Source organism: Rhopilema esculentum, chromosome 16, assembly GCF_057945365.1.
Source record: "Rhopilema esculentum isolate cy_ngs chromosome 16, ASM5794536v1, whole genome shotgun sequence".
Classification (NCBI taxonomy): domain Eukaryota; kingdom Metazoa; phylum Cnidaria; class Scyphozoa; order Rhizostomeae; family Rhizostomatidae; genus Rhopilema; species Rhopilema esculentum.
This window is the reverse complement of record NC_142830.1, coordinates 8,265,990-8,292,871: the sequence shown is the minus strand read 5'-3', so window position 1 is coordinate 8,292,871 and position 26,882 is coordinate 8,265,990. Positions and strand designations below refer to the sequence as shown.

The 26,882-nt window shown below is 36.0% G+C and overlaps 2 protein-coding genes across 4 annotated transcripts; one reads left to right on the top strand and one right to left on the bottom strand.

The window, feature by feature from the left end:
* Positions 1-121: 121 nt before the first annotated feature.
* On the bottom strand, positions 122-11,879 carry LOC135682384 (uridine phosphorylase 2). 3 transcript variants are annotated; one of them, XM_065197256.2, is made up of 8 exons: positions 11,736-11,879; positions 10,934-11,139; positions 5,303-5,433; positions 4,928-5,080; positions 4,257-4,371; positions 3,379-3,449; positions 2,411-2,552; positions 122-1,642 (listed from the first exon to the last, which is right to left on the bottom strand). In XM_065197256.2, exons 3-8 carry the CDS (start codon positions 5,426-5,428, stop codon positions 1,356-1,358), a joined length of 894 nt encoding a protein of 297 aa, XP_065053328.2. In that variant the 5' UTR covers positions 5,429-5,433; positions 10,934-11,139; positions 11,736-11,879; the 3' UTR covers positions 122-1,355. The 3 variants fall into 3 exon arrangements, with proteins under 3 accessions (XP_065053328.2, XP_065053330.2, XP_065053327.2); XM_065197258.2 differs by having other exon boundaries at positions 11,039-11,139; XM_065197255.2 differs by lacking the exons at positions 10,934-11,139; positions 11,736-11,879 and adding an exon at positions 7,505-7,654.
* A 223-nt stretch (positions 11,880-12,102) lies between these two features.
* Positions 12,103-26,814, top strand: LOC135682375 (uncharacterized). Its single transcript, XM_065197243.2, has 4 exons — positions 12,103-12,421; positions 16,008-21,060; positions 21,576-21,663; positions 22,697-26,814. Exons 1-2 carry the CDS (start codon positions 12,284-12,286, stop codon positions 17,892-17,894), a joined length of 2,025 nt encoding a protein of 674 aa, XP_065053315.2. The 5' UTR covers positions 12,103-12,283; the 3' UTR covers positions 17,895-21,060; positions 21,576-21,663; positions 22,697-26,814.
* Positions 26,815-26,882: the final 68 nt, after the last annotated feature.

Genomic DNA, 26,882 nt, shown 5'->3' with positions numbered 1-26,882 from the left:
GGACATAGCAAGATATAGCAAGCATTAAGGACATCTAACAAATGAACGGGTATATCTCCAAAGTCTGTTGGGAAAAGAGTGTAAACAGAACATAGTAATGTGAGTCAAAAAATTACCAATGTCACCCAATTGAAACAAATCTAAAAACACGCTAATAAATATTTAATTCTGCCACGAATAGCAAAAATAAGGCTATTAATTCTTTTTTAAACCGTACAATATCAACTTTATGAATCCAAATAGTTAAAAAGAGAATAATTATATATTTCGAATAATATGGAAAATTTACTTTCTCTTAGATCAACGACTTTTAGACATTTTTTTTGTACAATCGCTATAAGCGGTTCATATGACTTTTAGATTGGAAGGGGGTGATACAGACACCTCTTGATCGAGGAAAACAGTAAAGTCTGCAAGCAGGCTACTCGTCCTCTGATACCAATCGAAAATGGCAACGTCATGCTTATAAAACGATCGGAAAGTCAAATAAATCAAAAGCCAAAAACTCTCAAATTCATGTTGAAATAGAACAGTCGATTGAAATTATTAAGGATACTGCTTTTTGTTAATGCATATAACAGTCTTGAAAGTCATATAGGTTCTCAAAGTATTTAGGGCCTATAAGTAAGAGTGTTGCATGAAATGCCTGAAAAGTGGCTAAAAATTAAGCAGTAATTGGATATATCAGGTTGTTTAATATATACTAATTTATAAGAGTAAAGAAATATTCATATATGCATTAAATATGGCACGCGAAATACGATGATAAGAAAAATAAGATGAATAATTCTTATACATAAATAATTAAAACTTTCCTAGATAAATCCTTGCTTTCTGAAATAACCTGATGTGTCGGTCAAGGCAAAAGGGGTGCACTTTTTAAAAGGTGGAGTACAAAAACATACACAATTTTGATATGGCAGTTGGATAAAAAACACATTTCACTTTTTGACGAAAACAGAACAGCTGTAATATTTAGCAACAACACGGTGGCCATTTCAGCAAGCAATGATATTTTATTCGCTGCTTTAAAAGCACCATCAGAATAAATGGGCATGATAGGCCAGGAAATGCTGTCACCTGTGGGCATTTCAAATATAACAGAGGCCATATGTGCTAGAATAGCTAGACATGTTGCCTTTTTTAATTAAGTTGGGCACTTGCACAACGAAAAGGCATCACAACTTTTCTAAAGTATAGGTAAAACAGTTGACAACAAGCTTGATGGTGCCTTGAAGCCTCGAACAGGTCAAATTCACTAAGGATTCTATTGGAATAAATACAAAAAATTCATAGATAAAACCACTCGTATCATTTGCGGTCCTTTTAAAATATTCAGTAACAAACACGACAACCTATTGACTGGGAAGCCTCTTTTTTATGTAATGTCCAACAAGTCTCCATGGCCTCGTCTGGAACTCTTCAATGATTTCCTTGTCTAATGAAATCTGGTCCCTCTCAAGCCTGTTTAAAAATGTCACGCAAACAATGGCAGCTTTGATAGCAGCACGTCTGCACATCGATGCAACAACAAGAGATTCCATTTCGATATTTCGAACGCCTGAAGCATAAGCTTTCTTCAAAAAATCCATCTTTGCATCTTTGGAGAATTCGCAGAAAGCACCATCCAGACGCCCCTGACCTATATAAAATGTAAAGAAACATCAGAAAAGTGCTATACAACAGACGACAAACAATAAACAATTAATAATGACAGTTTCGTGGAAAATTCTTTCCTTTTTGCTATAAATCGATCCATATGAAACTAGATAAGAACTTTTGGAGTCAAAGTATCTTTAAGATCACATTTGATACGAAGAAAGAAAAAATTGAAACCATCCCTGTAAATTGATATCATTTGCAGATGTCCGCACCTAGAGAGGTGACGGACGAGAATGCTTTAGGCTGTAACATTTCCATTTTCCCGTCCTAGCAAATAAACTTTAACTACATCGTCTGCAAGTGCAAATACATGTGGAAGCGTCATGCATCTTTGCCTTGATCTAAATCTAAATTCAAAAGCCTTTAAAATCATGGGCAGGCAGCTAGTTTTTAGGAAAGGTGTAGAATGCTGAGGAAATAGGCCCTACAAAGAAACTTTTAATAACAGACACATACGTGACAAAACGCGAGTAAATTGACAAAACAGATATCTTTGAAATGAAACCAATGCAGTTGTGCAAACTGACAACTAGTGACTTGCGTTTCATTTTCCAATGCAGTCGCACCAGCAGAAGGGACATCAGAAGGACCGGATATGTCTAGTTTATGTTCATTGACAAACCCATTTTAATCCAAACTTTAAAAGTTACGCTCAATCAAAATCTGGAAAAAAACATAAGGGAATGTTGCTGGCAATGAGTCTAACGTGCTTGCAGTATTAAAGATAAAGGATGAGAAAGTACTTCACCTTCATAAAAATCATTGCAGCACATCGTGTCTCCTTGCACGACATCAAAGTGGAAATCATTTTCACTACTATATGATGCAAGTTCATCAGAGACAACAGATCCAATGTCAGTGGGGTGTCTGACAATGCCACCAAGAATCATCTACGAGGTTAAAAGAACAATGATTTTGCAAGGTATTCTTATTTCCCATAGTGAGACAGGGTCTGCTTTTCTGATTACAATTATGGGAAAAGGTATAGTGGATTGTATCAAAACTCTGGGACAGGGAATAAAAATTTAGGAAATTATTTGGGAAATGGTATTTAGAAGCAGAAGATAGAAATCCTTTCAATTATCTGCTCCCACAAACAATGCGCATTAATCACAGTGCAGATTCTCCTTCTGCTCCGGTATATTTTGGCTTTTTTTGGAGAAAAGATAAGCTTTTGGTCTAATTTTTATGGGACAGGATCAAGGTGTAAACTGATTTTCTGTGCACCCCGTTGCTTTCCTTGTCACGTGTCCCCTCCCCAGAAATCCAGCAGATCAGCTTGGAGGAGGTAACAGTTACATATAAAATAATGCTTTAAACTTGGGAACAGATAGGAAATAAAAACTAGATATTGAAAACTAGAGAAACAAAAACAACAGATATCAAACCATATCAAATATATATCTCTGTATTTGTCCCCTAACTTTGAAATGTGTCCAACTATCTGATTTAGGCTTACATTGAAAAAAGGTTCATTTAGTGATATGTATATACTTTCTGTATGTACTTGCTGGAATGCATATATTACCTTGCCTGTTGATAGGTAAATTGAAATCTGCATTCTAGCAACACCTACATTCTGTACTCTAATCTTAGGGATAAACTTTCCTTATAGTTCGAAATCTTGAATTATGTCTATACCACCAATGCCTGCTAACCAAAAATGGTTAGAAACACAATTTTGCACACTAGATAAAAAATTTAAAGTCTTGCTACCTGTTCATGGAATGGTCGTAACAGGCCATCCACTGCCTGTTTTGTTACTACAACAGTACCTTCTTTCACACCTATCAACCAGATGGAGATTTGGTTACCAATTTTAAACAGCAAATACATTATAGAGAAGCAAGCATTATAGACAAATATCTTGTAATACATTTTTACATGCTGTAAAAGACCTATGAAGACTTTTAGGGTCTACATAATTTTTGAGGTTCTAGGAAGGTGCCCCAAATGGAGAGAGGAACTTTGTAGAGAGGCATAATGACTTGGAAGTTGGGACACTTGATATCTGTCAACTCATTTTGTGAAATTCTTTAGCATGTTGGCTCTTTTCTTTACCAAATGGACCTAGAATGCTTGATGAAGAACATCTTGCTCCAGAGCTGTCCCCTGCTTGCGACCTACTGCCTAGAACACATTTAGCTGCCAAAGAAATTGAAGGCTGTGCTAGCCACAAATGCTTTGGCTTGAAAACATATATTATACAATGCCAAGAAATTGTAAGTGGGGGAGGGGGGAGACTCTAGTTGATAGCATTATCTGACTAAAAAACAACTTTTGAAAATGGCACTAAAATGCATCCCGAGCAGAAAATCACTACTTTTAGACATGCTTTTGTTATGTTTGATCAATTATTATGTTTGATCAATATGCTTTTGTTATGATATGTTTGAGGGCATGGTTTTGGTCAGGCAGATCTCTATTTGATGTTTAGTACATTGTCATCATAAATTTCCTAGATATCTCTTGCAGAATAGACACTTTTGTGTGGTCTTTTATGAGCTGGTGCAAATATTTCTGCTGTAGTATTTGTAAAGGAAAAGAAATCACCCCATGTTTTTTGTTTAATTTCCTCCTCTGTGAACGCTTACCTAAACCACCACTTGTTCCCATCCTGAAAAGCACTACATCTGTTGCACCAGCATAATGCAATAACTTAAACACTTCATGAAGTAGAATGGATGCAGAAGGAATACCCATGCCATGCTAAAATAAAAAGCAACTGTGTGAAATATTTGCACACATTCATTTACAATTCATATCTATATCTGATTCCCAAACTTAAATCACTAGAATTTCACATTGTTTCCTTTAAAAATTTCAATCAGAAAAGCATGAAAACAACAGATATAAACTGAAATTCTAGGCATAAGGGTGAAATTTGCTTGGGAATCGCAAGGTTTGGTTACATTGAGGGGAAGGGCTAGAGTCACTGAGTGATAAGCATATCTTTTCAGTTAATATATTATATTGTGTGGTGTACAATATCATGTAACAATATAAGTTTAAAAATACAAAATAAAAGTATCTTAACAAAAAAAAAGTTAAATTAAACTATCAAGTCAATTTGACTTTAGAATGGGCTATGCTCAAAAGGACTAAAATAATAAGATTGACTTGATAATGGGCGATGCTCAAAACAATAGTTAATATAATTTCTGGTTTTTCTTTCGTTCCACAATTCTATTTCAAATTAAAGGTTATATAGATTTTTCAGTGCCTTACAAACTAAATACCAAAAAGTATATATAGCAAAACTTACACTTAATACAAGAACAGGTCCAACTTTATACATTACATATCTGTCTGTGAGGCACCTATTCTGTAGTTCTACATCTTTGTTTATATTCAGAGTTGACTGAAGATATTTAGCAAATCTAAGGACTCTATTGTCGCTTCCACTGATGCAAATAAACTAAAAAAGAAAAAAACAAGATCAAAGCCAGGAAATGACAATTAGTTTAAATGTAATATTCATATCAGATGTTATCCAACAAAAATACACATCTGCTACAATAACTTTGCTAAACACCATTAATGCTACATCAACTGAGCTTTAATTCTAAAACCATTAACAAGAGCTAATAAAGATTTGAAATAAATATATATATATTTATCGGATTAATGTTTGTTATACCTTAATATCAGAATATTCGTCTTTTATATTTGCTCCTGATGAAGTGAATCCAAGATGGTGAAAATTATCTTCATCGACATCAGCCAAATGGGGGTTTCCAATCCTTACTTTATTTTTGCCTTCCATTTGGGCTATAAGAATGAAAACAGAACAATTCAAATTCTTCTTTTTGTAACTTTGTTCAAGAAAATTGAATAAGCTCTCAAATTAAATACTATTTTCAACATCACAAGTTCATTAAAACTATGCTGAAAGAAACTATTAGTGCTTTGGGATTATTTTTGTGTACAAAGAATTGAGCACACTACAGATACAGTGGCAATAAAAGTTTTGCTTGGTTAAATATAGACTGTTCTGTCCTGCTCTTGTCTACCTTGTCATTGTTTTATTTCACAAATCAGGGCACTAGTCTTGAAATTGTTGTTAGAATTAATGTTGTTTGTATTCTATATACTGAAAGTCCAAGCAAGATCCTGAACCCATCTAGGCATTACCACTTTCAATGGTTTTCACTTGTAAAAGCAAAGGCCCTGCAATGGATCAGGTGTCTGGATCTGAGGCTAAAAGCTTACCCAACTGAAAAACAGCTTTTTGCAAAAAACTAGTTATTCAAAAGAAGGTTGCCAGCAGCACATAAACAGCAGGGGCAAGGAATAATGGAATCAAGTGAGGCAACCCCTTTAAAAAAAGTGCTTGTTGTTTTAGTGATGGACTTTAAGAACTTCATACAAGTCCCCCCAATTTTAGGAACCAGTTTCCCAATTTACCTCTGCCAGGCCAACTTTTAGAAGACTTCCAACATCCTGGCTGGGGGTTTTGCCCCATTGCCCTAAGACAAATACAGAGCAGAGTTGTGTCTCTTAAAGCAGACAGAAAAATTGATAAGATGCATCCTTTCTATTGACTCTAGGCGGACTTCTGCACTGATAACAAAAAACAACATAACATAACATAACATAACATAACATAACATAACATAACATAACATAACATAACATAACATAACATAACATAACATAACATAACATAACATAACATAACATAACATAACATAACATAACATAACATAACAAAATATAGCATAGCATAGCAAAACACAACATAACATAACATAACATAACATGTGGCCGCTTGCAGCGGTACTGGTGGTACCAGTCTATTACCATTTTATTTTGAAAGCTTGAAATATTTTTGTATTGTATAATTTGGCTTTTTCTCTATGACAATTATATTCATGGCAAAAGAGGGAAGAGCATGGGAATACACCATATCTTAATTCTGACCTGCCTTGTCTTAATTCTCATTGAAAGATTGGCATTGAATAAGCCCTTTATATACACCACAGTACTAGATCTCAATCATCCAGTACTGCGGAAGTCTGTCTCATTGTCATTTGTGACTCAATGTGACAAAAAACTGTATGTCTTTTGACAATCAAACAATGGTCCTAGGGATCCTAAAAGGTGGCATGTTGTAACTGATGCCACGGTGCCTGAGTATATGCTATTGGCACTAGTTTCATCTTATTTAAGTTATATTTTTACTGACTATTCAAACACAGGATCACAATGAGTACTTTATGTCTTCATAGTAATCTTTCAGTTTCTTTTTAGAACTTGTTTAATGATTTGGCATTTACTAAATCTCTTGGAAAGAAAATGCATACATCCAAGCACAGTCGTGACATTATAGACACCCTATCTAACATTTGCATGATATCCGTCTGTAAAGGTCTTTACTTTTGTATGAAGAGTCTGATAAAATTGTTAAAAATACTTTTGAGTGCCTAATGGCTATATATAGTTCGATAATAATAAACAAAGTGATTACATTGCTGCTAAGCTCAGGACCCAAGCCACGAATTTGAAAGTGGGGGCCACAAGGCTAGCAAAGGTAGGGGGCCAAGGCTTCCTTCCCTTTTCACTGCGAGTCGGGGGGGGGGGGCAATAAATCGAAATAATATTCTGTCCTTTCTTTCCATCCAACAACAATCTTAGGTTGATTTAAAACCAAAACTTGACTCGATTTTATTTCTGGCTGCAGTGCAATACAATTAAAATTATCGTTGCCCCACAACATTAACAAACATCTTGCTGACTTCGCCCTTGCCTTTTGACGAATGAACGAACATTCGAAGCAGAAACAGTAGAAAGATCTAAATTTACATAACTGTAATTAAAAAAAATGGAAAACGATGCTTACTGTTTTCAAACTTCGTCTGATTTCGTGTTGCTTCGTCAGAACCAAACGTCATGCGCAATATTCGTAATATAATAATTTGGTGAGTTGGCAAGTCAGGGTTTTACACACGCAGTCAGTTTGTGATGTGAATGGGATTTCGAAGTCACAATACAATTTTGCGGCGTGTATGGGACCTTCGTTAAACGAAAAGGGGTGTGTTCACTGAGATCAGTGGGTGTGTTAGAGGCGAGTCGGATATTCTAAATATGCAAGGCCCTTATGAGGGCCTTGAACAAAAGGGAGATTTAAATTAAGTTTATTCACAGTTGGAGTATTAAAAAGAGTAATGAATTTATTTCAAAGAGGAAACGAATGATTTCACGCAGGCTCTATCTAGAGTGGGAACGGGCATTGTTGGCGGAGGGGGTAGTAGCAGGCCCGTCGGAGCCGGGGTGCTGGGGGCTGTAGCCCCCCCAATGATTGACAAACTGTAGTATGTTTTCTTCATAACAGTGTACTGAATGAGAAGGAAAACAATGGGCAGCCCCCAATATGAATTTCGTTCGACGGCACTGGTGCCACACCCCTTTACTTTCAAGTTTGGGGTCTGCAACATAGGTTAGAGGTAGGACCTGGGGTTGAGTCATAGATTTATCTTAATAGATTTGGTTACAACATGTATGCATTTCAAAGTGATTCCTTAAAAAGTCTATGTCCTAAATTTTGTGCCCTGTTTTCCTAAATTTTGATTGGTGGAAATACATAGTTTGCGTCGATAAAGGTAAGGTTAAGGGAGAAGGAGAGAAGATTGTCAGTAACGTGGCGTACGGAGTACGATAGAGAACTTTTAGTGTTATCTTGGTGTTTCACCTTCATCACCATTAATCTCTGAGCCAGCAGACTTCTGGCGTTGGCACTATAATTTCTACCTTTACGACCCACAAAGAACAAAAGTAGGGCTACACGAGGAACTTAAAGATTCTATTTCTGAATACTTGTCTACAAGTGTGGCATTCGCGCATTTGCCCAAAGGAATAGCCTTCTATCTGATTTTAAACATCTGACAATAGAACTGTTATGTAACGACGTCACAAAAACGAGTTTTAGAATTTTAGAATTTGAATCCAATAAATGGAAAGAGTACCAAGAAATACCACAATATAGATAAATGTGCAAAGTCAGTTAAATGTGTTAAAATTGGTTAAAGGTAATGTGTCCATATAAAAGGACTGCGTATACCCAACTTGTCAAGCCACTCATTGAAATACCGGCTTGCGATTGGTTAGTATTCTTGCGATGCAAAACTGCTCACATGAAAAGCTGACCTCGCAGCAGGATAGATAAACAGAACGACCGTAATAGCTGGGCGATGACATGAAGAATCACATGTTTCTAAAAACCGCCGCAGAGTCGCTTGCTTTAGCTGGACACATTACCTTTAAGATAACCTTCCCACCAAACCTCTCTAATTCGGTCTCTGTTCATTACTTTATGAACAGAGCCAAATTAATCTGCGGTGTCGTAGTTTGCTTAACTCACCAACTTCACCACTTGCCAACATCCATTATTTTCAGTAGTCTGGATGTTTGTAGGATTAGTATAAATTATACCGTGCCAAAGAAACGGCGCAGAGAGTTGCAATAGAGTTAGAGTGATGACGTCACAAAAGTATATTTTTAGAATTTTTTAATTTGGATCCCATAACCTGAAAAAGCATCATGAAATACCTCTTAAAGTGCAAAATCAGTCAATTGTTTTACGAATTGGCTGAGATATGGCCACATGTGTATTGGCTCTTTACCTCTATATTTTGGTCTCTGTTCATAACTTTATGTCCATTATGTCCAATATACACAAATATGGACGTATTTGTCCAATTTTGCATATTTGAAAGTATTTCGTGGTGTTATTTTATGTTATGTGGTCAAAATTCAAAAATTCTAAAAATAAGTTTTCGGTGAAGTCACACTTTAGGACTCTATTGATTCCCAACATCCAAACCATTGTAAACAATAGGAGTTGGCCAGTTGTGGAGTTGAGAAAACTACAACAACGCAGTAATCAGTAAAAAAAATTCAAATCTTTTAGCCTGGAACAGCGCAGGCATTGGGCTAGCAGGGGCTATAGCCCCACATTTTTGCAATGGTAGGTTAGAAATTTTTTAGAAAGTGTACTCTAACGCAACTTTGGAACAATTTCTCAAACGGATCCTAAATAGTACCAGTTTGTCTTGACTAGGAAACATTTTTTATTCATTTTCTTGGTGTCTTATCTTGATAAATTAATTCTTATAGTACTGTTTCTAAGTACACGGTACTATACTGTTTCTCTTCTCTGAATCATACTGTTTATAAAAAATAAGTGGAAAGAAGCAATTAATTTTTAAAAGGGGTGTTTTTCAGTGTTGTAAAGGGCGCGATCTCAAAAAATCTTCGGTCAGGCCCTTTCAGCCCATCTACTTTTAGGTTGGTGGGTGGTATTTGCTTTTAGATACACATCACCAGATTTTAGACATATTTAACTGATTGTGCGTATCTAGAAGCATTTCATGGTGTTCATTTAGGACATGTGGTTTAAATTCAAAAATTATAAAAATTCATACTTTTATGAGATCCAGTTACTGGTATGCAATCTTTCACATTTTATGCTTTCACAACTACTTTGTGTTTGACAATGTAACCCCTGACAACGTAACATGACTACCCATTTCTTTAATCATTTCCCTTTCTTTTCAGAGCTCTTGTGGTGCCTCATACCTATTTTACAATTCATTTATTTCTTAGAACAAGAATAATTCTGTACTTTGGATTTCTGTTCCTTAGTGCTATAACATCTGCTCCCCCTTTCAGAAACTTAGCTGAATATCAGTCAGTCATTACACACAGTACTAGGTGAGTTTCACTTATAGTTTATTAAAACATTTTATTCAATTGTAGATTAAAAGCTCTATTGTCAAGACTTTGTCAATAATGCTATTTTCAAAAGTGCTTCTTATCTCTTACAGAATGAAGGGAATATGAAGGGAATTTTGCATTATTTACAAACAGGCACTCATATTGGCTGTTTTCATATCTGCTACTCTTGATTGGATTTGAGACAGCACATCAAACTGAACAATAGTAGCTGTCTTTCTGCAGAAAAGAAATCCCTACCTAAAAACCTGTTGATATAGACAAGCAGTCAAGCACCTGTTGTGGCATATATAGCACAATCATAACCAAAATATTATCACTTTGGGATTTTGGAATATAGAGCAAGTAGATTTATTTGAAATTAAATATAACCACAACAATCTAGACAAATCACTTGTGAAACTGGAGCAATACTTGGTTTACAGAATACAGTGACTAAGAATGAAATGCAGATGTTGCAAAATAGCAAAAAATTGTGAGAAAAAATATTTAGAATTATTGAAACTAAATGAAGGAAATTATTGATAAATCTACTCACTTTTGACATTTTGTACCACTTTTGACACTTTTGACCATCTAGCAAAAATACTAGAATATAACTCTGGAAAATATGGAGCTTAGAAAGCATAGAAATGTTCCAAACCTTCACTGTAACCTCCATCATTTGAATATTTATTGACATGTTCAATATGTTTTTCTTTGTTTTGTCCAACAGAGGTCTTTCAAGTGCTTTCTTACAATAAACTAGAATGATAAAAAACTAACATGAATTTCCAAGCGCTAAGTGATCATACATATATTATGATATAAGCTTTCCTAGTTTTTCGGCCCCTCCCATCCCCAAAAGTAATCGTGCATAATAATAAGACAAACCATCATCCATGATTACACAATCTGAAAGTTACAAGTACACTGGAATGCTAGAAATTTTATCCAGGGGATGCCTCTATAAGATGCTCTAAATGGCAGCCCAAAATTCTAAACAAAATTTTCTAGACACTAACAGCAGTCAATATTTAAAAATTTCTAGATGATAACAAATTCAAAAAAACATGCCTGAAAATACCAAGAATATTCTTTGTCAGCAAGATTCGGCAAATTTTTAGCAATATCATTTCTGTAAGATTGTTGGCAGGACGAGCCTAGCGGTACCTCTGGCTAAAACGAGAGCCTGGTGCCAAAGTCTACACATTTTACTGCATATGCTGGACATTATTTGAGTAACTAGATTCTGTGAATGTAGAAGGCTAAATTTCTTATGGGTTTCCTTAACTCTGACCAGGCATATACGTTTGTGCATACGGTCTATACGTTTAATAGACAAATTTTTTTATACTCACAATGTTCATGTCCTTGGTAATGTTGCAAACAAACCGCTTCAAAAGAAAAGATTCCTCAATTTTCCTACCACCACCACAGCAACGAATGGGACCAAACTGATCACATTGTGCTCACATGACAAGGGCGATCGTTCACAAACAGATAGCTTATCAATTTCAAAGTAGGGCCTCGGGCTACCCTTTTCAAAGTCCGTGTATTTTTTGCAGGAGTCAACAAATAGTGTGCATTACCCTTACAATTTTTGCAGGGAGCTATAAATTGCATTACCCTTACAATGAACTGAAGTGAATTGTTGCTATTAACAATCACCCAGCCAGGCATAAAAAGAGTACAATAGAATTTCATTGACATGTGTCAAAAGTGCTTTTTTGTCCGGACCATTAGTGGTCTGGACCCGCCTCCTGCACCCTCGTGGTCATCTTCTGTGCAAAACAAACCTTGCGCTGCAAGTTGTTCAAGTATCCTGGACTGGAATGCTATCGGGAAATATTTTGTTCGATGTGCTCCAAGAGATAATCAAGCACTAAGAAATAGCTGAAGTTTCGAAATGAGCTTCTGGTATCAAGTTATCTTGAAGCCCCTGGATGTGAAATTCACGAGCAGCAAAGTCTCATCCAAGTTCAAAAATGGCCGCCTGCTCAATGACCTCCTTGATGATTTGTTGGAAGGGAGAAAGCTAATCAAGGTTCATGATAAATTCTAACTTTTTTAGTTAAAAATTACACTTTTGAAAAAAGAAAAATTTAAAAAGAATAAATGATAGATTTTGCCCAAAAGTAGGGGCTGCACGATTGTTGTGTTTTGGTATTGACCCACTGATCAGACCAAGTTTGACGTCATTTTTGCTGGCAACTGTGATGGTCGATTTGACTGCTGAAGCAATAATTATTTTCCCACCTTTTATGGGTTCCAGAGATTGTGTTGTTGAAATCGAAGACTTTTCTTTCTTATCCCCCTTGCAAAATAAATTCAAGTTCTTAGCTGTATGGCGGTAGGGGAGGGAGCGTTAGATGTTTTGACGAAATTTTCTTCGACTAAATTCAAAAGGAGACGAAATTTTGCCACAACGAAATTTTTTGCATTTAAGATTTTCGAGAAAATTCGCATAGAAAAACTATTATTTGAGGTCAAGAATCAAATTTATGTATCCTTTGATCTATTCAATGTCAATGACGTCATTTTCCTAATTTACAGTACGCATCTTCATATTTATCATTATCGTAGGCATCATCATCATCACCATTATCCCTTCTTGAACTAACTTGGTTTTCACCATCGTTCGATAAAAATAGTTCTAACTCAGTTCTAACTTGCGATAAAAATAGTTCTAACTTGGCCATTGGGGGTGAACGCCAAGAATCTCTTTGGTTTGGTTGAGAAAGGGCGTTATCTTGGCTCCAAAAGGAAACAAATGTTCCCTGCTCAACCCGCCTTTGCCCAACCCCCCTGCCCCTATTCTATCACCCTGGCTACGCTACTGTTCTGACTGTGTTTTCTCGCCGGTTTCAAAGGATTCCACCTCTGTTTTTTTGTACTCACCTGTACTATTTCTTTCAATCATTCAAGGTATTTGCACTTTTCAACCCAAATTTTCAACTCTACAGGAAGCACAATCTCAACATCAACTTTTCCTGATGGAGATGGTTTTATGCTTTCCGAATCTTACATTTATTTTTACACTTATACTTTAATTATACTCCTTGATTACTAAAAGCATAATTTTTTTACCCCACCTTCGTATAAACTAAGGAAATATACCGCTTCAATTTGGCGCTCCTGACATGCGGTTCTGTATGAAAATGCTGCATGGGAGGGGGGGGGGGGGTTGAACCAAATTCCAAACGGGTGCTCAAGCCCCCAAGTCTCCACGAAGCCGTATCTATAGGATAGGATTGAATACAAAGCAACCTGTTTGGTTTTGCCTCTTTAGATGTTGGTAATATGTTTCTGTCTTTGTGGTAAAAATCTGTGACGAAATTTTGTCACGACGAAATTCTGAATAATTTCCGCCGAAAATTTATCTGACGAAATTTGTTGTTGTTAATGCAATTGCCTATGCTATATCTTTTTATCTACATGAGCGTAAATTAGATGTCAAATTGGATTTTTCTTTGTAAAAAAGCTTACATTTCATGGCATTTGTTTCGGATGCATGCCTGCACGTAATGGAACCAAAGGGGACTTAGAAAGTGACGTAGGAGTTAGGAGGACCCGCCAGTTTGGGTCCGACGCGAAAGAGAATTTTTTAAATTATACCTTGTAGACCAGGCTAAAAAAGCATCTCCCAGGTTAAAATATACCAAAATACTATACCGCTTAGGATAGACAATTCGACGCTTCTCAGAAAAATTAGGGAGGGGAGGTGTCACGTTAAAAGTTTAGTGACAGACGTTGGGAAAAGAAAGAGAGGGTGACCTTTCGTTTCAGATTGCACATCGATATGAATGACAGAAAGCTGTTGTATTGATTGGGAAAATTTTATTTCCCGAACCTTTGTATGCACCTTTATTGTCTCGAGAAGGGTATGTTTACACATCCAAAATGAAGACATTGCAATGATACAGAAAGTGATTTTCTGAATTAATGGATTTAATAGACAAATTATAGAAATATACCTAAATAAGTTAGTAAATAGATAATAGATCAAATAAAATCAGTCGGTATACAAACAGTTGTTTGTCTTTTTATTTTATACACTGTTTTAAAAAGAAATAGAAAAACGGTAAAAAAATATCATCTTAAAAAAATCTCCAATTTAAGCTAATTTATGTGTACTCATTTGATGGACAGTCGACGCAACTTAACCTTCGGCCAATTACTCAACCTTGCACTCATAAACATATGCATAAATCATTATTGCATCCAAATCCATTGGCCATGACAGTTAGTTAAGAAATGCCCCCGTTTTGCTAATAACTGAGCTCTTCCTCACATTCCTCCATACCTGTTTCGTTAGCTTGAATGCAAAGTCAGGAAAGGAAGTCCATGGAAAATATGATATATCCATTTCAAAATTCCTTAACAAACTTCAGAGGTGACGTTCCTGCACTGCAATAATGTGTCCACTTGGTGCCCTTTGAAATCTTTGATTGCCCTGGGATATCCATTATGTTTGAGAATGGGGAGGGGGTATCACATCCCACACCCACCTCCCACAGGATTTTTGCTACATGTTTGGTAGATTGTCCAGACTTCGAGGACCCAATAGTTGGCTTCAAACCTCGTATAAAATAGAGATATTAAGCCACTGTCTAACTTGCCTCGCTTTAAGTTGTCGAACAATAGAACCCTCTGACTGGGGGCAAAAAATTCAATTTTAAGCATTTATCAATTTTAAAATTGTAATTTAATTCGATTTAAACTGTTTTCTCATTGATTACCTTCATATACGCAAAAATGAAACTTCAACCATGAAAAGGATGATCGTATAGCATCGATTTTCGAAATCAGCACTCTTGAATTGAACAAAAGTACTCCCCAAAAGCACACCATTCCCCTATTCTCCGCCTTGTCTATGTCAAATGATCATATAAAGCGAGAAGCCTTTAAAAGGGATAATTTATAATTAGTCTTGTCAAGGAAGGCGCTGGCTTTTTGTTTTACTGTATGTTGTTAGAATCAAGAATAAAGCGGCAGATTTCTAAAACGCTTTTTCCTTCGTATCATTGACAGCTTGATTGCGAGCGAATAAAGTATTTAGAATATATGTATATAGATTTTAGCGCTCTATAAGTGCATTGTTATTGTTATTATTATTATTAAAGTGGGGGCAAATGCATCCTCCTGTAAATATTTAATCGTCACTTCATTTCGAGTGCTACTTCTCGGTAATGGTCCAAAAGTATAAGAAAGAGAAGATCTGAAGTTACCTTCAGTTTTTTATGGACTGAAAGCTTTCTCTTAGGCATCCAGGGTAAGGGGGCTAATGAAACGCTATATGCTGTGTCTACTAAGCCATGTCCGATATTATGTGAGATGTGATCTCCGTGTTTTCGTAACAGATCACAGTTATTGCATGCAGAATAAGAACATGCATTCAGCTGACAAGATATGCCCATTCTCCGGAGTCGTATTATGGTATAAATGGTAGTAAGGGTTAATTTGATTGTTCATATGTGAAAATCTCACGAAGATTGAATTTTTTCGTACTCTGATGAAAATCAAATGACTTTTATAAGTCGTTTCTTATTAAAACTGTTTAGTATTGATGTACAGGCCTCTAATTAAAAGGACAATGGCCTCTAATTTGTTTGCTCTTCTTTGCAATACAGGATAGTCCATTCCTTGAAGTCGTATGGAGTGTTGAAAAATGGGAATGGTACACATTGGATAATAGATTGTTGTGGGTGTATCGCCAGTTGGAGAATGAAGGCAAGGTATCTTATATAGAGATGCGGAGGATAGAATTTAGTGGGAAAGCCAATGCAAAGCCCAAATACCTATATGAAGATACTGAGGTTGTTGATGAAGATATTGACGAGCCGAATATTGAGCTTCCAGCTGGTATTAAAATTGGAAAAAAAGGAGAAGGTATGCGCTGTATTTCAAAGAAGCTCAGACGTCTCCATTTGAGCACAGTTAAATCAAGTAAAAAAGGGTTTAAGACGACCGTGAAGCCGAAGATTAAAAAGGATTGCAATGATAATTATCTGAATTCGGAAGAAATATTGGATGATGTAGAGAATGTAAGTGCTACCGCTGTATCAGAGGATGATAAATCGCAAATGAAGGTAGAGAGTACTTTTGAAGCCGTAAATGTCAAGATTGAGAGAGAGGACAATGCAAATATAGATACACCGTGCAGAGTAGAGGTTTCTGTTGAAAAAAATACTCCCTGTGATGCGGTAACAGAGCTGCCAGATTCATTAGAAGACACGGAAAAGGTGGAAAGCAAAAATGAAATTGCCAATCAAGCAGATGATTTTTCAATTCGCTTTTCAAGATCACCATCAGTTTGTTCATCTATCTCGGATGGTAGAGGAATAGACGACTGGGGGCGAAAGGGGAAACGATTTAGTGTAGATCTCGAAGATTTTGATGAATCAAGGGAAAATGATGGAGATGATGAAGATGAATGGATTGCTATTGATGATATTAATGCAGAAATCGACCAAGAAGAAAGGTCTAGTGATGCCAATGATGATGTATTCAGTGATAATGAAACTGCAAGAAAAACAGTCGAGGTGAGAACCCGCTGCAGCGAGGATTCTGGTTTGGATGGCTCACAGAAGCAAAAAGGAGATTCAAATGGGCACAGCAAAAACAACCTTTTTATCAAGCCAAAGAGAAAGAGTCTCAGCGAGTCATTGCTATCATTGGACTCTGCCTTTTCTAGTTCCTCAGCACTTTCTTTGTCATCCATAACAAGAGACCAGAGGCAGATCAGTTCATTTTCTGGGCTCTGTGGCTACGGGAATTTTGACAGGTATAATGCGGAGTATCTTAGCAAGCTCAGAGCAGAGCGTCAGGCCGCAAAGCAGAGGCTTAAACCCTACGATGTTTCCAGAAGCAGATATTCAAAGGCTGCGTCCAGCCTCAGGGATGAAGAAGATTGGGACAGCGCGTCGCAGGGTCGTTCAAGGAGCTCATTTTGTTTTACTAATGAAAGGGTGACAACAAGAAGAACCTACTCAGAAACACTTCATTACCGAGGATGCAGAGGTGTCAGTTTTAGAGAGAAAAGCTACCACGAGTCACAGGAAGTTGTTTACTCAAGTAGTTCTCGGAGGTACACACTTCCAAGGAGAAATACTTCTGCTTCAAGAAGCAGGACTTCCTCACTTTCAGAAAAGTACCTTCCGAATGGCAGAAGAAGGTCTTTTTATGGATCAGATTCAAAATTATCATCAAGTGGTCAAAACACCATTGCCAGTGCTTTGAAAAAAGGCCATTTTTCAAAGGAAAAACTCTATAATATTTGGCAAATAAGACGAGAAGAATACTTGGACGCCAGATATAGCAGTTCGTTATCGAGCATGAGTGTTGCACTGATGGGATACACTTGTGGATTGTGCTTCAAGTCCTTCAAAACAAGAACCCGTCTTGAACAACACAGTGAGGAGCTAATGCATTGGGCTTGTGTCACATGTGGTCGTTTCTTTGCTAGCCACACGGCCTTGGGCCAGCACATCGAAAAAGTCGGACATCGCAAAGACTGAGCTGTTTTTTCCCGTGCTGAGAAAACAAGCTGTGTTTTGGTATACCCTATTGGACTCTAAATGCAGGAGAGCAGCTGATAAATAGATTTGTTCCGTTAATGGCTCTAATATTTTTGTAACATTTGTTTTCTAAGAAAGGAAACTCGACGAAGTGCTTTTGAGTATCTTGCTGTTTAGAAATCTTTGAATTGGTGTATATATATATTGATATTTTTTACATTTCAGAATTCAGATCATTCTATTTTCACATATTTAGAGTTCAGAGTAGCATTTCTAAAGATAAAGTATTCTAAAAAACAAAGGAATTTTCCGAGAAACATTGTAATTTTGATCTTTATATTGTAATTTTATAAGGAAACAATTGCAGTTTTGATCATCTTTCCGATTTAATCTTTTCCTATGCTTTTTGGAAAATCTTTTTCGATAATTTTCAATTTTTATTCCAGTGGTCTGAATTTGCTTTGTCGTCTTGTAACCTTTTATTTTTGTAAATACGCTGTTATTCACTTGCATTACGGCCTTCTAGATGAATATCTTAGTTATATAAGTCCACTGTTTACATTTAAAATGTATGATAATTAAGCATATAAATGTTTTGTTTTGTTCTGTTTTATCATGTTTTGTTACAGTTATTCTCGAAGAATGTACAATTTCGTGTTTTGTTGAATATAAAGAGAAACTATATTGCAGTTCAGTCGGATTTTTCGCTAACTTTACTTGCCTTTTAATGTAGAGTTATCCACCATCAGATAAATCATTTAGTCTAGAGTCCATGGCCTCTTCAAACTTTTCGACTGATTCGCACTTACTTTTAGCCTCGGTCGTTCTCTAGAAACATGGCTAAATTTGAGCGGAGCAAAAGCATTCTTTATGTTTAACTTTTCTTCATTTGGTGGTCCTTTCCAAACAGTATGGTGTCCAATTAAAATACTTTGGAGGCCCCAAACTACAACAGTTTCTAGCCACAAAAGATTTAAACCACGCTGCTGGGGCTGATGACTCCACAGCACTTCTGTTTTCATGGTCTTTGATTTCAGTTTATAAACAGACAAATATTGACTTTCCCTGTTTCCCTGTTAATTTAAGGTAGAAGCTTGATTCTTACATAATTTAAATTTTTCTTATTCAAGGTTTTTCTTAGTTAAGAAAATGCGCTCTGGGTATAGCTCTGCCCCACCTACACTGGTCTTCAATGCCAGTACAGAGTTTAGGTGATACATTCTACTTTCGCCGCAAAGGAATAAAATAGGATGCAAACAGGCCATGAAGCTGTTATTTCTAACTCTTTTCTTTAAGGTGAAGCACGTACCAAATATTCATGTTTCTTCTAAACTAACAATTGAAAAATTTAATTAGCAAACATCCATCTGCAAAGCAATGATTGGTATAATGATGCTGCCTGGCGTTCTCTCGATGCGTTTGTCTCACTCAATGAGTGGTTGAGAACATAAGAAAGCTGTTATTATTAGGTATGCAATTAGAAAAAACCCCATTAGCACCAACAAAGCACAAATAAGCTTAAAATGAAGATAATTTTTTTCTGATCACATGAAGGCAGATGGCAGCTGTGAGGTGGTGTTTGCTTGTTGAAAGTCAATCCTCACTTTAAAGAACAGATTTTCTATCATGTAGAGCTGTTCGTGCATTGCTAATATCGAATCGGCTTTAAGACGAGACGAGTGATGGGAAAGCTCGCTGTAATATTTCTTGTATGAGAGGTAAAGGATCATTTTTCCCGGCCTAATTCCAATGTCTCTTTGCTGAGTTGACAGAGAAGATGATAACGGCTTTATTCCTACTAAACTACTGCATTGCTTTTGGCAAAAGGTGTCTTCTAGTCCACCAATGATGATTGGCATCTGCGATGAAATTTAGGTGTCAATATTTTTTAATAGTATACGAATAATCTTTCGTCCTCAAAAATCAATGCGTTATTGCCTAATCGCCGCTGAGAGCACATTGATCGTTTTAAAAGCTGAAATCCTTCACCAGGGACACCTAAAATGGCTTTTCTGGAGTCTGTTTTCAGCCACTTTTCTTTAGGCTTGCCCTCTAAAGACAGTAAATTCTCTTGAAGATAAGCCTCGCCCTATTGACAACACTGTTAGTTTTGGGGTATTACATTTGAAATCTCTGTGTGACCTGCTCATACTTCTTCTATCCTAATCTAGGACTTTTACAAATTTGCTTACTTTATAATGAAGTAGTATTTGGTTAAGCAATGCCTTGGTTAAGCAACCTTTTTTTCTGATTTCTTGCTGTTAATTCGCTAAATTGCTGATCTCGCTTTAATCCCCTGCTCTTACTTCCTTTGGCTCTCTGAGGCTCTGATACCCAGTGTAACTATTCACAAGTTTTGACTAATTCTGTATGGTGTTATGTTGTTGTGAACATTGATACCTACATGACTACAACTTTTACCCGATTGAAAGTAAATCCTATCGTACAATTAGCACAGTGACACATAAAAGAGTGTTAGTATTGACAGTAGCTATCCGTATTGTTAAGACAAGGCGCACATGCAAAGTGTTCTAATAGCCAGCCGTTTCACTGTTACAAGTGCAGATATTTTTTTAGCTCCATACCCATGGTCTAACCGTAAATAGAGATTAACATTGGTTTGAAATCTATCACAGAATCTTGCAAAACGAGAATCGTAAAGTGATTGAATGCGATGAGCTGCATTTCTGTGTGTAAAAATGAACTGATAGCATTATCTTCCTCCTTATGAATTCACACAAATATGAAAAACTCATTGTAACCTTGCAATTTTTGTCCCAAACATGGCAGAATATTTGGTCTGAGGAAATTTAATCAATGTAGATCAGTCAAAAATCTATTGCCCAAAATACCCCCTTTTCACTCTGCTCCTCGCAGATTTGTTTCTTGACCGTCGCATGCTGCTTGCACAAATTTGCCTTCTTTGTCTAATTTGTTGTTAGGGCTTTAGGTGAGTATTAGCATAATGCTTTTGCGCAACTGACTGGGCAATCACGCTATGTACGAGCAAATTGACAGGAATTTTGCCATTATTTTCACGTGGGTATCCTAAGCAGAATTAGTATGGGCAGCGAGATCTCACTCAACCAATGTCAACAAAGCTCGTTGTTTCTGAGTGCAGGCTATTACAATAGGCAGCTGAAGAAGATTGAACAGAATGTAAAAGGTTTGTCGATCTGTTTCTCGAATATGCACCTTTATAAATTCATCCAAATGAAATGCATTGAATGCTAGAATTTATGGGAAGATGTGTAGATAAAAGTTGATGACATTTTAGCCCAATACGCGTGTTTTTGTCGACAGACAGTGCTGGTTTTGAACAGGTCTGATAGCGTTAGCTAGTTGTGGTACGAGAATTGTCGTTTGCTGTAAAAAGCTTCGAAATGATTCAATACGTGAATTAATTTAAAGGCCAATTTTACCATATTTCAAGTCGTGAATATCTACAAAAGATTGCGACGAACGATTTCAGTGTGCTCTTTAAGCTTTGTGCTGCAGGTTTTCGTCGTCCGACTGTGACCTGCAGAACATCTAATACATTTCCTTAGATACCATTAAAATTGTATTTGACTATAACACCTGTGCCTTGATCACATCAACCCAATAAACGTGGTTTTCTCGTGAACTGTCATTCTTGTTTTGTATGAACAAACAAACATTGATATTTTTTTATTTCCGAAGGAGGATATTCAGGCAGGAGAAATCGGATCAACCAGAAGCGCTGCAAATGGGTTCTTGCTTCTCAAAGACCACGTTTGCTGTCAAGCAGGTGATGTATCACGAACACATCTCGAATTGTTTCAGTTTTAATCTCGACCAAATGTCAACTAATGGTCGCTCATTTTGTCATGTAAACATGGCCATTCCGCTGCCAAAGAATATATTACCACTCAAATTTTATTTATACTTTAAACTGTCCTGTTGCAGTTGAGAAATATTTCAGGATAAGGTATCTATTATCGCTTTAGTTTATATTGGAAAATTTGAATTATCTCAAAGATAATTCCAATTTTTTTTTCGTCGCTATCACAGTTTCTAAAAATCTTAATTTTACATGCTTTGATTCTGTAGCGTAAAATAATGTACATGCTTATGGGTGATCAAATCTTTATCAGAAACACATTTTCGGTCAGAATCTAAATTTCCATTTTTGTTTCTTAGCATAACAGTTAATTGACCACGAACATCGATATGCTGTCAAAGAGTTTCGGTCCAAGTTAAAAATCATCAATTTAAGTATTTTTGATGGTAAATGCTGATACCTTTGTAAGATTTCCTAAAGCCATTTAATCGAATGCCATTCAATTGATGTGGCAAAAAAAAGGTTTTAAAACAACGCATTAAATTTTGCACATACTGTCCAATCAACTTTATTTATCTAACAGTAACATTCAACATTAAATTAAATTGGACTTCAATGCATTCAATGCAATAAATTAAATTAAATTTCATGCATTTCTACGTTATGTTTTTCTTCCTATCTTTTGCTAATAGACACATTGTTATACATGCAAATATTTTAGCATTTCTCAAGGGATGAATTTTGTTGTATATACTATAAAGAATGTTTACCAACTTTGAATGATACGAATTAAGGAGAAAAGATATGAGATTTTCGAAATTACTTAAAGTTTATCTGAATATTAAACTTGAGTTAGAGTGATCTTCAATTTTCGTCTTGCACAGTGATAGAACATTTCCTGGCTTATTCATAATGACTGGTATTGTATAATAGCCCTATCCCATACCAACCTCATTTTTCTCATTTCACATAATGCCTTATTTGATGATAATTTCAACAGGATCAGGACCAAGAGAATCATAAAGATGTTAACAATACACCAAATAACAAGAAGGAAAGAAATTGCGAGGAGGGGTCAAAATCAGAGATGAAAACGCAAGACAGTAGCATTCTAAATGCATCTAGCAATGAACAAACTTTAGACAGCAACGATGTGAAAATTACTGTTGGCGATGAAAATGCACTTTTGGTGTTTTCAACAAAAATGGCACAAAAGATCTTACATGCAGCACAGCTTGAAACAAGTCACAAAAAGGGCTAAGTTTGTGGATTGCAAAATGCAATGTGAAAAGTAATGCTGCTGATACTTTTAATACGGATAAGGCTCTTGCAAGTCTCAGTAAGTCAAGAATTTTCAGATTTTAGAGGGTTTCCTGGACATTGGTCTTCTAGTACCTTGATTTTTTTAATCTACATTACATGTGTCCGTTTTATAAGCAAGCCGCAGCACATCAAGCTTCAGCATTGGAGGTATTTTAAATTACCAAACATCAATGTGATAAAGGTTGTTTGCTTGTTACTTTCTAGCACTATGTAATATGTTAAAGATTTTAACTAAAATTTAATTGTGATCTACTAAAGACTAAATGTTTGACAATATACCCTCCTTTCCACAAGCAGTAACGAAATCTTTAGGCAGCCGTTTGCATATAGGTAAACATTTTGCATAATATTTTGATGACATGTTGTAACAGCTTGATTTAACAAATGTCATATTTCAATTTTCTTAGCAAACAGAGGCAATTAAAATTTTTTGCTTTCACATTGGTTGCTTATAAAATTGCTTAAGGGTACTTTTCGCTCTTTGGTAAGGCCTAATCTAGTGTCAACTTTTAGGCATTTCTATGATTCCAATGAATGATTGCTTTAGTTGTATACAAGGAAAGGAAAGATCCTACAAAAGCATGTATCTCTGAGCTTGGAGAGAAAAAGAGGAGAACGTGTGTAGCTGAAATGAACCACCCTTACTCTATAAGGGAGGGGGGAGATGCCTCATTCGCAATTTTCGTTATTTTACCTCCCAAACAAGTACTGACCTTGGAATCCTAAAGCAATGGAAGTGGAATATAGCAAGTTTATTGATTTAAAGAAATTACTATTAATTTACTATGCATAATCTAGTTTCTGGAAGAACCATGCAGCTGTGTGAAGAGAAAATCAGAGATAATTCCAATCAAGCATATCTACATTTATTAAAGGTTATCAATTCGAGAAAATACTCCGAGGCTTCAACGTCTCTTATTTCTACTCAAAATCAATTAGGTTTCTTTGAAAGCATTATCATCTTGACATTGGGAAGTTTTTCCAAGACTGTGCAGCAAAGGCTCCGATATAGTGATATATTTTTTCAAAACAATTGTGTTGTTGAGCCTTTAATAATGCAGATTTGACTTCGTGCCAGGTCAAATTATAATTCTAAGATAACTTTTTCACGCACTACCTTATAAACATATATATATTCGGAAGCATGACCTCCAAGCATTTTATTCGTAGTCAAAAATAGACGTGTTTCACAATGCAGTTTTTGGTACAGCTGTCTCTTCGTGGTACCTGTTTCTAAAAAATCTAATGCTTACGGCGCTGAAAACCCAAATACATTTTTTTGAAAATTTTCAAAAAAGTCTCTAAATTTCACTGTTAATTGACATCCTAGTGTGAGCTCAGTAACTGCCTGCCACGATCAGGATTCAAATATGAAGATAAATTTCTTTTGATATCAAAATTTTTGAACCTGTGACTTTGAGTGCTTAGAAAAATTGAGTCAGTCATTGTTATATTTTTCGCTTATGATATTGTATAGGTAGACAGACAGGGCAATACTATAATTAAAATTACTTTCCCCATCGACTCTTCTCTCAATTAAGAGATAAGAGCCAGAAATAGCTGAAACCTAAAATTTTAAAAACTTGAACTACTACGGTTTTTGCTGAGTTTCTCAGATAGCATTGTTGTCAGGGATGGCGCTATGGGGTGTCATGGGGGCAGCTGCCCCCCTAAAAGTTCCCAATGACTCTCCGTCGGCAGCTCATTATAAGAAAAGAAAAAGAACTGTCGGCACTTTGAAACTGTGTAATGAGAAATTTACCTTTTTTGAAAGAACCATTAAATTAAAGTTCAGGCTGGCTTTTCTACTTTCAGTAAAACCATTAAAACTATTAGAGCTATGAGGCTGGATTGTTCCCAATCTGAGAGGCATCAAATAACCAGGGCCGCAGAAAGAGGGGCAAGGGTGCAAATTTCCCCAGGGCTTTAAGGCTCCATGGGGTCTTATAGAGTAATGAATTCAATTTTTAAGAATGGATTTAATCAAACATAGAAAAAGTATACCCAAGGATAGTGAAACATTTCAAACAAATGGCCCCAAGAAATATTCTGGAATGCATTTTAAGCTAAACTAAAGGGCGTGCTCGCAGAATTTTTCTCCTCGCTTCGCTCGCGGGGAAGTCTCTTCTGATGTCTTGCCCCAGGGCTTGGTAACTGTTAAAGGCCTAGCCATGTTCACTGTCAACAAGATATTTCCATGATACTCAGTCAAAGCGGGCCGAGATGCTTGACCTTCCCGTCTTTTCCAGAAACCAAGCATCAAATGGCTTAAAATTGCTTAGCCAGTAAACGATGTACTGTACAAAGGCCTACAAGCTAAGCACATCAAAAACATTTGCATATCAAATTTTGGTTATCTGAAACGCTTTAAAGAAATTGTTAGTTTACAGAAAGTATACACGATTTGATTGAAGGATAAAAACGTTTTTTAATTCATTTTCAAAACATTGTAAGATTTAAAGAAACTGTAAAGGGAAGTTCATGAAAAATGTCGGCAACCATCTTTATAGTCGTCGGCACTTGAATTTTTCTAAGATTGTCGGCACAGATTTGGTTTCTAGCGCCACCCCTGATTGTTGTAATGTTGTGATTTATGCACATATTAAAAGCATTGCATAAATTAGAATAATTGGTTAATTTGTTAGTCATGAAGATACAAACGCTTAGCTGAATTTTCTGTTCTGATTCTAGGGAATGTGTGTTCTTTCGTGTACTACCTGCGTTATAAGACATAATCATAACGATGCAAATATCAGGTGCACATTGTTCGTCGATTTGGTATCTAGCTCCACATTATGTTTGAGAAAAAACTTTTTTCTTGTTTCAATCGATCTACATATTTGTGAAATTTAAAGCTTGTGAGTTTTGAAGTAATCATGTTAATGGAATTGATGGAAAAATAAATCACGTCAATCAGAAAATATCCACACTGCCAACGTATCAAATTTTAGATGATTCATTTAATAGGCAGAGGCAGAAAAAGAAAAAATGAAGGAAAAATAATTTTTCAATGAATGAGAACAAGTGTGTTTAGATGAGCAGCTGGATAGCATTGATTTTTATTGAAATGAGAAACTCTTCATCGGTGATACTTTCATTTTGCAGGCACAGTCATGAAATATTGTAATTACTGGGAATTATTTAATTCAAAAAGAGAAAACACAAGATAATGTGGTTAGATACGAAAAGTTAACGGTGAAAAAACTTTCTTTGCTTATACGCTTCGAGACTGCAACAAAGATATTGTTGTAGCAATAATGGAAAACATTTAATGCCTTTGTATCAATCGTCTACTGATACATCTAATGCAAGGTCCAGTACCATGTTGGTACTTGTATTGGTACAAGTTTGGTTAATGAGAATCATTAGCACTTTAAAAATGAACCAAAAAATGGCTCAAGACTTAAACGAACTCAAGTCGAGCCTTGTTTATTCAACCAACAAATGGGAAACTTGCAGTTTGAGCAAAAAGTGGGGTTAACCAACTTTGGATTTTTGTTTACCTTGCTTGAAGTCGAACCTATTCTTTGTTTCTTACAGTAAACCTGAACCACGAAAAACCAAGCTAGGTATGAGTAGTGTAAACATGGCAAGGGTTTTCCACTTGGGAAACAAATTAGGCTCTATTGTACCCTGCTTGAGCACTAACATTGACCAAAAAGATTTAATAAGTGAATAGATATCTATTTATGTAGCGATTATAGCCTTTTCCTTTTTGGCTGGAAAGATCTTTGTGTCAAAATATGATAATAAATTACATGAATTTTTCATTTTCCGTTTGGTTGCAAATATTTGCGTGGCATGCTCGAAGAAAATTGAGATTTTTTAATATCATTAAAAGTGAAAGATCTAACATTATTTTT

What these genes read in the sequence shown, in the direction of transcription:
- LOC135682384 (XM_065197255.2), bottom strand. Translation starts at nt 7,556, where the DNA reads ATGACGTTTGGTTCTGACGAAGCAACACGAAATCAGACGAAGTTTGAA. An exon ending in ACGAATATTCTGATATTAAG is followed by an intron (nt 5,081 to 5,302) that starts GTATAACAAACA and finishes TTTCTTTTTTAG; the next exon opens with TTTATTTGCATCAGTGGAAG. An exon ending in CTGCAATGATTTTTATGAAG is followed by an intron (nt 1,643 to 2,410) that starts GTGAAGTACTTT and finishes CATTTTATATAG; the next exon opens with GTCAGGGGCGTCTGGATGGT.
- LOC135682375 (XM_065197243.2), top strand. Translation starts at nt 12,284, where the DNA reads ATGAGCTTCTGGTATCAAGTTATCTTGAAGCCCCTGGATGTGAAATTC. An exon ending in AAGGGAGAAAGCTAATCAAG is followed by an intron (nt 12,422 to 16,007) that starts GTTCATGATAAA and finishes TTTGCAATACAG; the next exon opens with GATAGTCCATTCCTTGAAGT.